General features: G+C 52.2%; 1 protein-coding gene across 2 annotated transcripts in view; it reads right to left on the bottom strand.

The window, feature by feature from the left end:
- RNF40 (ring finger protein 40) overlaps positions 1-14,908 on the bottom strand; it is a 39,299-nt gene that overhangs the window by 10,660 nt on the left and 13,731 nt on the right. Inside the window, exons 9-14 of one of the 2 annotated variants that reach the window (XM_082262288.1) lie at positions 9,457-9,636; positions 8,697-8,832; positions 8,084-8,205; positions 5,982-6,325; positions 4,693-4,810; positions 3,572-3,721 (exon numbers count right to left, since the gene is read on the bottom strand). In XM_082262288.1, the coding sequence (XP_082118414.1) occupies positions 3,572-3,721; positions 4,693-4,810; positions 5,982-6,325; positions 8,084-8,205; positions 8,697-8,832; positions 9,457-9,636 (1,050 nt within the window). The remainder of the gene's footprint in view (positions 1-3,571; positions 3,722-4,692; positions 4,811-5,981; positions 6,326-8,083; positions 8,206-8,696; positions 8,833-9,456; positions 9,637-14,908) is intronic. The other variant, XM_082262289.1, reaches the window with a different exon arrangement.

Genomic DNA, 14,908 nt, shown 5'->3' with positions numbered 1-14,908 from the left:
CTACTAGATACCAGCGATTGATGACTGAACACTTCCATCTTCAGCGGTTTACAGTCACTTTGGGGCCCCTTAAATATCGGCCGTTTCGCATTACGTTTAAACTCCCAACGACCAAAGTTCTTCAGCTGGAGACCAGATCCAGAAGCTCCAGCATGAGATTATTTTCTTCAACCGTGGCTGAATGCTCGCCATTACGCCTTTCCCCCTTTCTCTCTCATTGTTTGGACTCTATTACATCTCAAGCGTTACCGAATCTCCTTGATCCTCATATCCTTTCTGGAGGACTCAACCATGGTTCCCTAAACTCATGGAAATGTCCATAGACTTCCCGAGGTTACTACCAGTATTTTCCGACCTTTTACTGGACCCCAACTGGAACTCCCATCCCCTTCTACTCCAGGGACATCTCAAGCTATTGGCATGGCTCTTCCCTGGGGACTCTGTTTCATCCCAAATGTTCCACAAGCAACTCTAGACCTTCTGGTGAGAGCTTGGGCTCCAGGAACAAGAAAATCCTACCTACATGCCTGGAACTCATGGACTGGTTGGTGCATGGAACAACCCGTGATCCCATATCTGCACCTGAGTCATGTTTTGAGGTTCCTTGCTTCACTTTTCGAACATGGCCTAGCCTATCATACAAATAATTTATATAGATTAGCGATCTCAGCAGGTCACCAAGGCTGGAACGGTCTTTAAGCAGGTAAACATCCATTGGTGTGCCGACTCCAGCGTGGCAACAGATCTGCACATCCACCACGTCCTAAATATTTCTCACTATAAGGATGTTGGCTTCATTCTCCGATTTTTTGAAAATTGACCAAAGAATTAGGACCTTTCAATCAAGCAACTCACTGCTAAACTGGTTATGCTGTTTTATCCAATCTCCTGTAAACGTGTCTCAGATGTTTTTGCACTGGACCTTACAACACGATAATTTACGCCAAGGGGCGTTTCCTTCGATATATCGAGACGTACGAAGACATCCATTACATCAGTATTTTTATCCAGTTTTTCCACATAACGTTAACCTATGTCCAGTGGCCTGTCTCATGGAATATGAAGCAAGGACCTCTTCAGTTCGAGATCTCAGGTATCCGGATCGGTTTCCAGCGATTAGACATCCACATCATCAGGTTTCTACAGTTACCTTATCTCGTTGGGTTAAATGGATCATGGCGTCAGCTGACACTTCCACGTACGGAGCCCATTCTGCTCAGGGTGCTATGGCACCCAAAGCTTTCTCCTTGGGGTGCAGACTGGAAGACTTCCTACAGTGATTGCACAGTTTTGAACTAGTATAATACCTGCCTCCATGTCCTGTAATAAAATTACCGGATTTTACTAATTTCTCGAGGTAAAGTGATGATTTGATAAGGACATGGAGGCGAGTATTATCCCGCCCAGTCCAGGTATGTTCCGCCCTCCTGGGAATATTTACATGTAATGGGTGTACAGTCCTCATGGTAATGTTGGGCATTCATCTGGTCGATGGTTACTGTTGATATTATTGATGTTTTTTTGTATAAATGTACATATTATGATTACTATTACACTGTGGAGGTGGAATTTATTATGCAGGAACATATTTGGCCATTTGGTTCTCTGTCTCTTCCAGCCTCCTGATTGGTTAGCACACTGGTCCATGTCAGTCCATACCAAGTTCAAGCGGGTGATGGCCAGTTTCTCCGGAGGTTTCCGAAGTCGCTGCTCTGCACATCTAAGTGGTCATATGTTCTTCAGTCTATTGGGATGTTCATTGGCACCATCAAGAAAGAGGCGTGGCTTAAGGTCACATGGGGCTTTATTGTACTAGGAACACTCTCATTGGATAACATGTTACATGTGGTTAACCCTTTTGGGTACATTCTGCTTTTTGTTTTCTTTTTTAATATTTACAATATCATTTCTTTGCTGCTGAGGAATAAAGAAAGAGATTAAACATAATATTCGCCTCCGTGTCCTCAATAAAATCAGAAAATGAGTGAAATCCGATAATTATATATTATATTACTGTCAGCTATTAGTTGTGTCTCATGTGATTGGATGTACAGGTTACCCCGCCATGTCTCATGTGATTGGATGTACAGGTTACCCCGCCCTGTCTCATGTGATTGGATGTACAGGTTACCCCGCCCTGTGTCTCATGTTATTGAATGTACAGGTTACCCCGCCCTGTCTCATGTTATTGGATGTACAGGTTACCCCGCCCTGTGTCTCATGTTATTGAATGTACAGGTTACCCCGCCCTGTGTCTCATGTTATTGGATGTACAGTTTACCCCGCCCTGTGTCTCATGTTATTGGATGTACAGTTTACCCCGCCCTGTGTCATTATGCAAAGAAGGGGGGGGGGGGATTGTCCTAGAGTGTAGATCTCCTTATACCTGTGTTTCAATAAACAGTTGCTGTTTTACACCCCCTACGCGGTGTCCTGACAAGTGACTGGATGGGATACGGGATCTTGGATCGTTCTGTTACTGAGCAAGGGAAGCTTATATGATGCACACACTCCCCGTGAGTACCGGGGTACCCCTCCATGTCCCCCCATTATACCCCACACAGGACTGTGTGCCCCTAACATACCCCTCCATGTCCCCCCATTATACCCCACACAGGACTGTGTGCCCCTAACATACCCCTCCATGTCCCCCCATTATACCCCACACAGGACTGTGTGCCCCTAACATACCCCTCCATGTCCCCCCATTATATCCCACACAGGACTGTGTGCCCCTAACATACCCCTCCATGTCCCCCCATTATACCTCACACAGGACTGTGTGCCCCTAACATACCCCTCCATGTCCCCCCATTATACCTCACACAGGACTGTGTGCCCCTAACATACCCCTTCATGTCCCCCCATTATACCCCACACAGGACTGTGTGCCCCTAACATACCCCTCCATGTCCCCCCATTATACCCCACACAGGACTGTGTGCCCCTAACATACCCCTCCATGTCCCCCCATTATACCTCACACAGGACTGTGTGCCCCTAACATACCCCTCCATGTCCCCCCATTATACCTCACACAGGACTGTGTGCCCCTAACATACCCCTCCATGATACCCCACACAGCACTGTGTGCCCCTAACATACCCCTCCATGTCCCCCCATTATACCCCACACAGGACTGTGTGCCCTTAACATACCCCTCCATGTCCCCCCATTATACCCCACACAGGACTGTGTGCCCCTAACATACCCCTCCATGTCCCCCCATTATACCCCAGAGGGACCCCTCCATAAATGTATACCCCAGAGGAAGAAACCTCTATTCCACCCCCCCCCCCGCATTTTACCCCAGAGAAACCCCTCCATAAATGTATACCCCAGAGAAAGAAGCCTCTATACCCCCCCCCCCCCCTTATTATACCCCAGCGGGACCCCTCCATACCATTAAGAATGTATACTACTAATACACCCCAGAGACCCCCTCTATACCCCCCGATATATCCAGGAGAAGACTGAACACTACTAATACCCCAGCAGGGTCTGTACAGCCCCCCAGTGACCTCTATGGCCCCCCAGAGGGAAGGAGGCGCTATGACAGGGGAAGACTCACCTGCTTGGTGGCGCTGAGTTTTCTCTGTAAATGTTCAATCTGTTCCTCTGCAATCTTTATCTTCCGCAGAGCTTCCTCATCCGCCAACTTCTTCCGCTCCCTACGATCCTTCTCTTCAAGAGCCTGCACCCGTACCCGCAGCTCCTCCACCTGGGATACATCGGATTGCAGGTATGAAACAAGTGTGACAGCGCCCCCGTGTGACAGACACAGAACACTGCAGACAGTTCCCCCGTGTGACAGACACAGAACACTGCAGACAGACCCCCCGTGTGACAGACACAGAACACTGCAGACAGATCCCCCATGTGACAGACACAGAACACTGCAGACAGATCCCCCGTGTGACAGACATAGAACACTGCAGACAGATCCCCCGTGTGACAGACATAGAACACTGCAGACAGATCCCCCGTGTGACAGACAGAACACTGCAGACAGATCCCCCGTGTGACAGACACAGAACACTGCAGACAAATCCCCCGTGTGACAGACACAGAACACTGCAGACAGATCCCCCGTGTGACAGACACAGAACACTGCAGACAGATCCCCCGTGTGACAGACACAGAACACTGCAGACAGATCCCCCGTGTGACAGACACAGAACACTGCAGACAGATCCCCCGTGTGACAGACAGAACACTGCAGACAGATCCCCCGTGTGACAGACAGAACACTGCAGACAGATCCCCCGTGTGACAGACACAGAACACTGCAGACAAATCCCCCGTGTGACAGACACAGAACACTGCAGACAGATCCCCCGTGTGACAGACACAGAACACTGCAGACAGATCCCCCGTGTGACAGACAGAACACTGCAGACAAATCCCCCGTGTGACAGACACAGAACACTGCAGACGGATCCCCCGTGTGACAGACACAGAACACTGCAGACGGATCCCCCGTGTGACAGACACAGAACACTGCAGACAGATCCCCCGTGTGACAGACACAGAACACTGCAGACAAATCCCCCGTGTGACAGACACAGAACACTGCAGACGGATCCCCCCTGTGACAGACAGAGAACAATGCAGACAGATCCCCCGTGTGACAGACAGAACACTGCAGACAGACCCCCCGTGTGACAGACACAGAACACTGCAGACAGACACCTCAGCTTTGGTCTTCCTCTCGGCTGCCATGAGCTGCACTTTGTCTCGTTGCTCCTTGGGGGCGGACTTATACATATCCAGCAATAATTTCATCTCTTTCTGACTCTCCTGAGCCTTCCTGGAAGAGAGAGAGACCAACAATGGAGTACAGGAGCTCGGGGGAGGGGAGAGAGACCAACAATGGAGTACAGGAGCTCGGGGGAGGGGAGAGAGACCAACAATGGAGTACAGGAGCTCGGGGGAGGGGAGAGAGACCAACAATGGAGTACAGGAGCTCGGGGGAGGGGAGAGAGACCAACAATGGAGTACAGGAGCTCGGGGGAGGGGAGAGAGACCAACAATGGAGTACAGGAGCACGGGGGAGGGGAGAGAGACCAACAATGGAGTACAGGAGCTTGGGGGAGGGGAGAGAGACCAACAATGGAGTACAGGAGCTCGGGGGAGGGGACAAGGCAGAAGTTGGGTGGCGCTGACAATGGAGTACAGGAGCTCGTGGGAGGTGATAAGGCAGAAGTTGGATAGGGGTGGGGCTGACAATGGAGTACAGGAGCTCAGGGAAGGGACAAGGCAGAAGTTGGATGGGGGTGGGGCTGACAATGGAGTACAGGAGCTCAGGGGAGGTGATCAGGCAGAAGTTGGGTGGGGCTGACAATGGAGTACAGGAGCTGGTGGGAGGTGATAAGGCAGAAGTTGGATGGGGGTGGGGCTGACAATGGAGTACAGGAGCTTAGAGGAGGGGACAAGGCAGAAGTTGGATGGGGGTGGGGCTGACAATGGAGTACAGGAGCTCAGGGGAGGGGACACCACAGAAGTTGGATAGGGGTGGGGCTGACAATGGAGTACAGGAGCTCAGGGGAGGGGACAAGGCAGAAGTTGGATGGGGGTGGGGCTGACAATGGAGTACAGGAGCTCAGGGGAGGGGACACCACAGAAGTTGGATAGGGGTGGGGCTGACAATGGAGTACAGGAGCTCAGGGGAGGGGACAAGGCAGAAGTTGGATGGGGGTGGGGCTGACAATGGAGTACACTAGCTCAGGGAGGTGAGAAGGCAGAAGTTGGGTGGGGGTGGGGCTGACAATGGAGTACAGGAGCTCAGGGGAGGGATAAGGCAGAAGTTGGATGGGGGTGGGGCTGACAATGGAGTACAGGAGCTCAGGGGAGGTGATAAAGCAGAAGTTGGGTGGGGCTGACAATGGAGTCCAGGAGCTCAGGGGAGGGGACAAGGAAGAAGTTGGATGGGGGTGGGGCTGACAATGACCAAACAAATGGAAACGAATGGTTGATCTCACTTGAGTTCTGTCCGCAGTGGTTTGAGGATGTCCGCATCCTTCCTCTTGCTGTCGTCGGTCTTCTGCTTGTCCCTGTCCCGGTCCCGCTCCTTCTCCCGGTCCCGCTCCTTCTCCCGGTCCCTATCTATCTCCCGGTCACGCGTTTTACTTCTCTCTGGTTCCTTCTTTGGCTCCTCCTCCTCTTTCTTCACCTCTGGTGTAGTAGGGGTCTCAGGGTCACGTACTGGGGTGGGGGGCGGCTCCTTCTTCACTTCTACCTCCTCCTCTTTTACTGGTGTGGACGGCACTTCAGTACTGGAGACACTGGGTGGGGGGCCTGGGGGGGCTCCAGCTGATAAACGAATCTATAGAGGAAAAGCAGAGGTCAGCGATGATCACCAGACGCTGTCCGGGGGGTATACCCATAGTCCTTACATCAGTCAGGAGAATGTCAGGTCCTGCTCCTCAGTCAGGAGAACGTCAGGTCCTGCTCCTCAGTCAGGAGAACGTCAGGTCCTGCTCCTCAGTCAGGAGAACGTCAGGTCCTGCTCCTCAGTCAGGAGAACGTCAGGTCCTGCTCCTCAGTCAGGAGAACGTCAGGTCCTGCTCCTCAGTCAGGAGAACGTCAGGTCCTGCTCCTCAGTCAGGAGAACGTCAGGTCCTGCTCCTCAGTCAGGAGAACGTCAGGTCCTGCTCCTCAGTCAGGAGAACGTCAGGTCCTGCTCCTCAGTCAGGAGAACGTCAGGTCCTGCTCCTCAGTCAGGAGAACGTCAGGTCCTGCTCCTCAGTCAGGAGAACGTCAGGTCCTGCTCCTCAGTCAGGAGAACGTCGGGTCCTGCTCCTCAGTCAGGAGAACGTCGGGTCCTGCTCCTCAGTCAGGAGAACGTCGGGTCCTGCTCCTCAGTCAGGAGAACGTCGGGTCCTGCTCCTCAGTCAGGAGAACGTCGGGTCCTGCTCCTCAGTCAGGAGAACGTCGGGTCCTGCTCCTCAGTCAGGAGAACGTCAGGTCCTGCTCCTCAGTCGGGAGAACGTCGGGTCCTGCTCCTCAGTCGGGAGAACGTCGGTCCTGCTCCTCAGTCAGGAGAACGTCAGGTCCTGCTCCTCAGTCAGGAGAACGTCAGGTCCTGCTCCTCAGTCAGGAGAACGTCAGGTCCTGCTCCTCAGTCAGGAGAACGTCAGGTCCTGCTCCTCAGTCAGGAGAACGTCAGGTCCTGCTCCTCAGTCAGGAGAACGTCAGGTCCTGCTCCTCAGTCAGGAGAACGTCAGGTCCTGCTCCTCAGTCAGGAGAACGTCAGGTCCTGCTCCTCAGTCAGGAGAACGTCAGGTCCTGCTCCTCAGTCAGGAGAACGTCAGGTCCTGCTCCTCAGTCAGGAGAACGTCAGGTCCTGCTCCTCAGTCAGGAGAACGTCAGGTCCTGCTCCTCAGTCAGGAGAACGTCAGGTCCTGCTCCTCAGTCAGGAGAACGTCAGGTCCTGCTCCTCAGTCAGGAGAACGTCGGGTCCTGCTCCTCAGTCAGGAGAACGTCGGGTCCTGCTCCTCAGTCAGGAGAACGTCAGGTCCTGCTCCTCAGTCAGGAGAACGTCGGGTCCTGCTCCTCAGTCAGGAGAACGTCGGGTCCTGCTCCTCAGTCAGGAGAACGTCAGGTCCTGCTCCTCAGTCAGGAGAACGTCAGGTCCTGCTCCTCAGTCGGGAGAACGTCGGGTCCTGCTCCTCAGTCAGGAGAACGTCAGGTCCTGCTCCTCAGTCGGGAGAACGCAATGTCCTGGTCTGAGGAAGGGTTATAGGCCCTTGTCCACAGTCATGAGAATGTTGCATCATGGTCTGAGGTGGGGTCCTAGGTCCTGGTCCTCAGGAGAATGCTGCAGCCTGGGTTTAAGGTGTGGTCCTGGTCATGTCAGGGGACTGCTACATCCGGGTGTGAGGTGTAGTCCTAGGCCCTAGTCCTTAGTCAGGAGAATGCTGTGTTCTGGTCTGAGGTGGGGTCCTAGGTCCTCATCTTCAGTGAGGAGAACTTTGGTCCTAGTCCTCAGTCAGGACTATGCGGTGTCCAGGACTGAGGTTGGCTGTACAGGATATGGAAGGTGAGGGAAAATATTAGGACTTTGTTTGGGAGTCTCCCTCACCTTGCTCACCTCTCCCTGGGCGTCTCGCACCTTGCGTTTATAGCGTTGGACGTCTCCCTTCAGCTGGTGGTTGTGGTTCTGCAGACTTCCAATCAAATGTCGCATCTCACGATTAATCGGCCCTAGGAACAGAAAGGAAGTGAGATTTCCCTGAGACGAGGCCACCCTCCCCCCCTCCGGTACTTCCCCGTTCTATCCTCACCTGCCGCCCTCCCCCCTCCGGTACTTCCCCGTTCTATCCTCACCTGCCACCCTCCGGTACTTCCCCGTTCTATCCTCACCTGCCACCCTCCCCCCCCGGTACTTCCCCGTTCTATCCTCACCTGCCGCCCTCCCCCCTCCGGTACTTCCTCGGTCTCTCCTCACCTGTCGCCCCCCCCGGTACTTCCTCGGTCTCTCCTCACCTGCCGCCCCCCCCCCAGGACTTCCTCGGTCTCTCCTCATCTGCCGCCCTCCCCCCCTGGTACTTCCTCAGTCTCTCCTCACCTGCCGCCCCCCCCCCCCCCCCGGTACTTCCTCGGTCTCTCCTCACCTGTCGCCCCCCCCGGTACTTCCTCGGTCTCTCCTCACCTGTCGCCCCCCCCCCCCCGGTACTTCCTCGGTCTCTCCTCACCTGCCTGCTCGTTGGCGGCCAGATTCTGCTCAAACTCGATCCTCAGCATCTCATACTCCTTCCGCACCTGAGCCAAGGTGTCCTCCAGCTGGATCACCTCCGTCCTCAGCTTCTTCTGCACAGACAGCTCCTCACTCTGCAAGAGACAAAGCAGTCCTAGTACACGGGGCCTCCCAAATACAGAAACAGGGGCAGGAAGACCTGGGGGGGGGCAATACAGCACGGGGGCGGGAAGATCCGGGGGGGCAATACAGCCCAGGGGCGGCGAAGTCGTGGGGGGGGGGCAATACAGCCCAGGGGCGGAAGACCCGGGGCAATACAGTACAGGGGCGGGAAGATCCGGGGGGCAATACAGCACAGGGGCGGAGAATACCCGTGGGGGGGGGCAATACAGCCCAGGGGCAGAAGACCCGGGGCAATACAGCCCAGGGGCGGGAAGACCCAGGGCAATACAGCACAGGGGCGGGAAGACCCAGGCCAATACAGCACAGGGGCGGGAAGACCTGGGGCCAATACAGCACAGGGGCGGGAAGACCCGGGGCCAATACAGCACAGGGGCGGGAAGACCCGGGCCAATACAGCACAGGGGCGGGAAGAGCCGGGCCAATACAGCACAGGGGTGGGAAGACCCGGGCCAATACAGCACAGGGGCGGGAAGATCCGGGGCAATACAGCACCATCTCCTCTGACTGGGGGGTGGGGGTAGTCTGCAGGATTATAGAAGAGAGAAGTGTGAGAAGGGGGGGGGGGTGTCACTGACCTCCATGCGTTCGATCTGTCGCAGGTGACTGTTCTTCGTGTTGAGGAGGTGAGCTCGGGCCTCATCCAGCTGGGTCTTGACTTGTAAGGATTCATTGTAGAGGAGTGAGAACTGAGATTGCAGGCAGCGGAAGTCCTGTGTGCCCCTCACAGCCTCCTCCGGGAGGGTCCGCAGATCCAGCTAGAAGACACCACACATCATACAACATACATCATACAACATACATCATACAACCACCGTCTCCTCTGACCACCACACCTCTATATACAGTAATCCCCCGCTCCATCGCGGTTCAGTTTTTGCGGTCCCGGTAATTCGCGGCTTTTTTTGTAATGTTATTTTACTATATAAATCATTAAAAATGAAATATTTTTGTGTTTCCATGGCTCTTGCTCTGTCTCTCAGTATCTTTTATGTGTTTAAATGAGTTTCTATTGTTTTAAAAGTGTGTTTAAAGACCTTAAAATGCTTCTACACGTACAGTGACAGTAAAATAAACCCCGCCTACAATGCATTTCAATAGGGTTTTTCTATTTTGCGGAATTTCACTTTTCGCGGCTGGGTCCGGAACGTAACCCCCGCAATGGAGGGGGGTTTACTGTACCGTCAGCCTCTCCTACAGCTGTACATACATCATACAACATATTTCATACATCATACAACATATTTCATACATCATACAACATATTTCATACATCATACAACATATCCCTCCTGGGTTGTTCATCTCTGCTGCTTGTAAGACTGTGTCCCTCGGCTGCGGCCGGACAACACAGACTCCCCCACTGGTTCCTGCGGGCCTCTTCAAACCTGCCTGCCAACCTGGAGTGTGGATTTACCCCGTCCCTTCCTACAACCTGGAGTGTGGATTTACCCCGTCCCTTCCTACAACCCGGAGTGTGGATTTACCCCGTCCCTTCCTACAACCTGGAGTGTGGATTTACCCTGTCCCTTCCTACAACCCAGAGTGGGGGTTAACCCCGTCCCTTCCTACACCCTGGAGTGTGGGTTTACCCCGTCCCTTCCTACAACCTGGAGTGTGGATTTACCCCGTCCCCTCCTACAACCTGGAGTGTGGGTTTACCCCGTCCCTTCCTACAACCTGGAGTGGGGATTTACCCCGTCCCCTCCTACAACCTGGAGTGGGGATTTACCCCGTCCCTTCCTACAACCTGGAGTGTGGATTTACCCCGTCCCTTCCTACAACCTGGAGTGTGGATTTACCCCGTCCCCTCCTACAACCTGGAGTGTGGATTTACCCCGTCCCTTCCTACAACCTGGAGTGTGGGTTTACCCCGTCCCTTCCTACAACCTGGAGTGTGGGTTTACCCCGTCCCCTCCTACAACCTGGAGTGTGGGTTTACCCCATCCCTTCCTACAACCTGGAGTGTGGATTTACCCCGTCCCTGCCTGCTGGTGAGTGGATTAACCCTGGGCCTACCAAAACTCTGCCTGGACTTTGTCACCTCCTTGTTTGCTCCGATCCGTGTGTGGCCCAATCCCTCACTGGCCAGGACTTTGCCCCTTCTATCGGGAGCCCCTGTTGCGGACTACCCCTGTTATCTGGAACTCTGTCCTACCCACGTTGGGTCTGACCCTGGGCACCTTTGTTTGGCCCCTTTCTTTGTGAGCCTACCTCGTTCAAATAGTTTTTATTGCGCTTTGTCAAACGGTAACAGAAAGAAAAGAAAATATGCAGGCATAATACATAACTATGCATTCCCTTAACAGTATCTGCAAGAGTCAGTATCAACATTTCTCATATTAGGATTCAAACACCCATAGTGCCATCTAGTGGTATAACATAGTATTGTCTACAGATTATTAAGTCATGGGGCTAGGTACGTAGAGTATCATTGTTTCCATGGATTCCACCAAAGTAGCTCTCTTTGGTACCGCTCATGGGAAGGAGCCATTAGTAGTTCAAATGTTTTATGCAGTTGGGTGGTTTGTAGTTGGGTGGTGTGTAGTTGGGTGGTGTGTAGTCGGGTGGTGTGCAGTCGGGTGGTGTGTAGGTGGGTGGTGTGTAGGTGGGTGGTGTGTAGGTGGGTGGTGTGCAGTTGGGTGGTGTGTAATTGGGTGGTGTGTAATTGGGTGGTGTGTAATTGGGTGGTGTGTAGTCGGGTGGTGTGCAGTCGGGTGGTGTGCAGTCGGGTGGTGTGTAGGTGGGTGGTGTGTAATTGGGTGGTGTGTAGTTGGGTGGTGTGCAGTTGGGTGGTGTGTAATTGGGTGGTGTGTAATTGGGTGGTGTGCAGTCGGGTGGTGTGTAGTTGGGTGGTGTGCAGTTGGGTGGTGTGTAATTGAGTGGTGTGCAGTCGGGTGGTGTGTAGTTGGGTGGTGTGCAGTTGGGTGGTGTGTAGTTGGGTGGTGTGCAGTCGGGTGGTGTGCAGTCGGGTGGTGTGCAGTCGGGTGGTGTGTAATTGGGTGGTGTGTAATTGGGTGGTGTGCAGTCGGGTGGTGTGTAGTTGGGTGGTGTGCAGTTGGGTGGTGTGTAATTGAGTGGTGTGCAGTCGGGTGGTGTGTAGTTGGGTGGTGTGCAGTTGGGTGGTGTGTAGTTGGGTGGTGTGCAGTCGGGTGGTGTGCAGTCGGGTGGTGTGTAATTGGGTGGTGTGTAATTGGGTGGTGTGTAATTGGGTGGTGTGCAGTTGGGTGGTGTGTAATTGGGTGGTGTGTAGTTGGGTGGTGTGTAATTGGGTGGTGTGTAATTGGGTGGTGTGCAGTTGGGTGGTGTGCAGTTGGGTGGTGTGCAGTCGGGTGGTGTGCAGTCGGGTGGTGTGCAGTTGGGTGGTGTGCAGTTGGGTGGTGTGCAGTTGGGTGGTGTGTATCACCTCAATGAGGGACGGTGGTTGTGCATCTTTCCATCGATGTTGATTTTGGTAGCTAGTAGTATGTTAATCACTAGTTTACGGAACGTTATCGGGATTTGGTCAATTGACAGGTGAAGCAGAGCTAAGGCAGGGGGTGGTAATATTAGAATCTTAATTTTGGAAATCAGTGCAAACAGTTCCTCCCATTAAGCAAGGATGGGAGGGCACGCCCACATGATGTGTTTAAGAGTGCCCTGTGCTCCGCAACCTCTCCAACAAGTGGATGGGGCTGAGGGGGGCAAATTTCGGGGTCCCGCATGGCGTGAGACCACCTGAGGAATAATTTGAGGTGAAGTTCTCTCAGAGATGCGTGGCCTTATAGCTTGATACTAATGCCTTTTTCCACTGGGACGGGGAAAAGGTTTCCCCCAGATCTTCTTCCCATTTTGTGATAGGGTGGATTTTGGTAAACGTGTCTTTTTCACCTAGTAGGGGGGTAAAAAAACGATATGCCTTTAGCTGTTTGGTGGGGCGTGGTTAGATAATGCCAGGCTCTCACAGGGATTTTAGCTCGTAGTTGCGGGTTATGGCGGAGACAGGAGGTGATTTGACTAGATCTGAACCATTCCTTGTGGTCTAGGTGTAGTTCCTCCGCAAGCATCAGGAAGGGTTTCAGGGTGTCACCTCTATATAAATTGTTCAAGCATATAGGGGGAGATCGATGCCACGCATTCAGGTCAATGTCAGGGACTACCTGTGATCGGTAAGACAATGTCAGTAAGCGGTGTGTTATTCCATTTGGTGTGTGTCAGGTGAAGCCATGCCAACACCGATGCCTTTACATCTTTGTGAGCCTACCCGCTACCGTTCAATAAAAGGCTTTGTTGGCATTCCTGCTCTCCGTTCTGTCCCAGCTACACTTCCGTTACAGGACTTTTATACACTTGAGAAGTATGTCAGTCACTACATGAACAATAAGAATTTTTTGGTACAAGGCACCAGTTCCCTGCGCTCAGAGGGGTGTAGTTGCTAGTCCTCCTTATTAGGGTCTTTCCACTATATATATATATATTTTTTTTTTTTTAATATATACATCAGGTATTGCTTTGACCCAAAAATGTCTCTAGATGATCACAATGCATTGACGAGGTGGGTGGGCGTTTTTTGTACACGCCCCACAGGAGGAGGGTCTGACCCCAATATGTGTCTTTGTTTCAAATATCATTGTATAGTATTTAAGCAAGGGCTTAGACATGCCTTTCTAGGCTCTGAGGAAGAGGCTAAGCCTCGAAACGCGTTAGCCATTACGAATTCAAGGGACAACTTACCCTCGGATCACACAACTGAGGACTGCGCTCCTTATGTGACATGCTTTTAACCAAGAACTCGTTTGTGAGTATTTTTAATCTTTTTTCTTTTAATAAACCAATCAAAGGATAATGCACTAGGCCCGTGCACCCCTGTGTTTGTTTATTGTTTGCACTACATAAAGAATGAGCCGAATATTTACCCAAAACATCACACAATGGTTAGATAACGAGGTACAGCTGACTCCTGGCTAATCCCATCTAGACAAGGTTATCATTCACATGCTAATTAACTCAGCGCACTTATACCAGCCTGGAGGACCAGACTGCCGGCACCAAAGGTAAAACAAAATTACACATTATTTAGGAGTATAAAAACAGAACACCTTATTATTGGAGCTGGAGAGAGTCCAGCGAAGGGCAACTAAACTGATTAGGGGATTGGAGGACCTTAGTTATGAAGAGCGGCTGCAATCGCTTGATTTATTCTCCCTGGAGAAGAGACGCCTGAGAGGGGACATGATAGCAATTTATAAATACCTCAATGGTGATATCAACACAGAAAAAAAAAAAAAAAATTATTCAGTCGCAAAGAATGTAGGAGGACACGAGGCCGTACAATGCGATTAGAGGAGAAGAGATTTAACCTCAGGCAACGTGGGAGGTTCTTTACAGCAAGGGCTACAAGATTGTGGAATTCTCTGCCACAAATGGTTGCATCTGTGGGGAGTATGGCTACTTCTAAAAAAACTCTTAGGACGTACATCTCAGGATCAGAACATTCAGGGGTATGAGAGATGATTACAGCCACACACACCTACACAGGGGGAACTGGATGGACTGTTGTCTTTATTCAACCTCAACTACTATGTTACAATAAGAAGAGACCCCAGTATCAGTCTGTCCGTCAGTCACAGACTTCATGGCAATGGTCTACAACAGTCTATAGGTCTCCCAGTGTAAAGTAGGATTAAATCTTCATAGTTCTTGAGATATATTGTTGATAATTATTACCGTCCTATTTGAGTAATCCAAACCATATTCTGTGTCCATTAAGTCCATAATTTCCTTGGTCACCATGGGCCCCTAATAGACACAGGCTGACTTACCTAAGGTAAGCTGGGTTCCACAGGCCCCCCAACCAAAGTGACTCCCATCACAGTCCTGCTGGAGGGTCAACCTGGCCCCATGCTTGGGGTCATTGTCCTGCTGGAGGGTCAGCTTGGCCCCGTGCTTGGGGTCATTGTCCTGCTGAAGGGTCAGCTTGGCCTTGTGCTTGGGGTCATTGTGCTGCTGAAGGGTCAGCTTGGCCTTGTGCTTGGGGTCATAGTCCTGCTG

Source organism: Pelophylax lessonae (assembly GCF_965119305.1).
Source record: "Pelophylax lessonae genome assembly, chromosome: 6".
Taxonomy (NCBI): domain Eukaryota; kingdom Metazoa; phylum Chordata; class Amphibia; order Anura; family Ranidae; genus Pelophylax; species Pelophylax lessonae.
The sequence above is the reverse complement of the archived record's forward strand: the minus strand, read 5'-3'. Positions and strand labels throughout refer to the sequence as shown.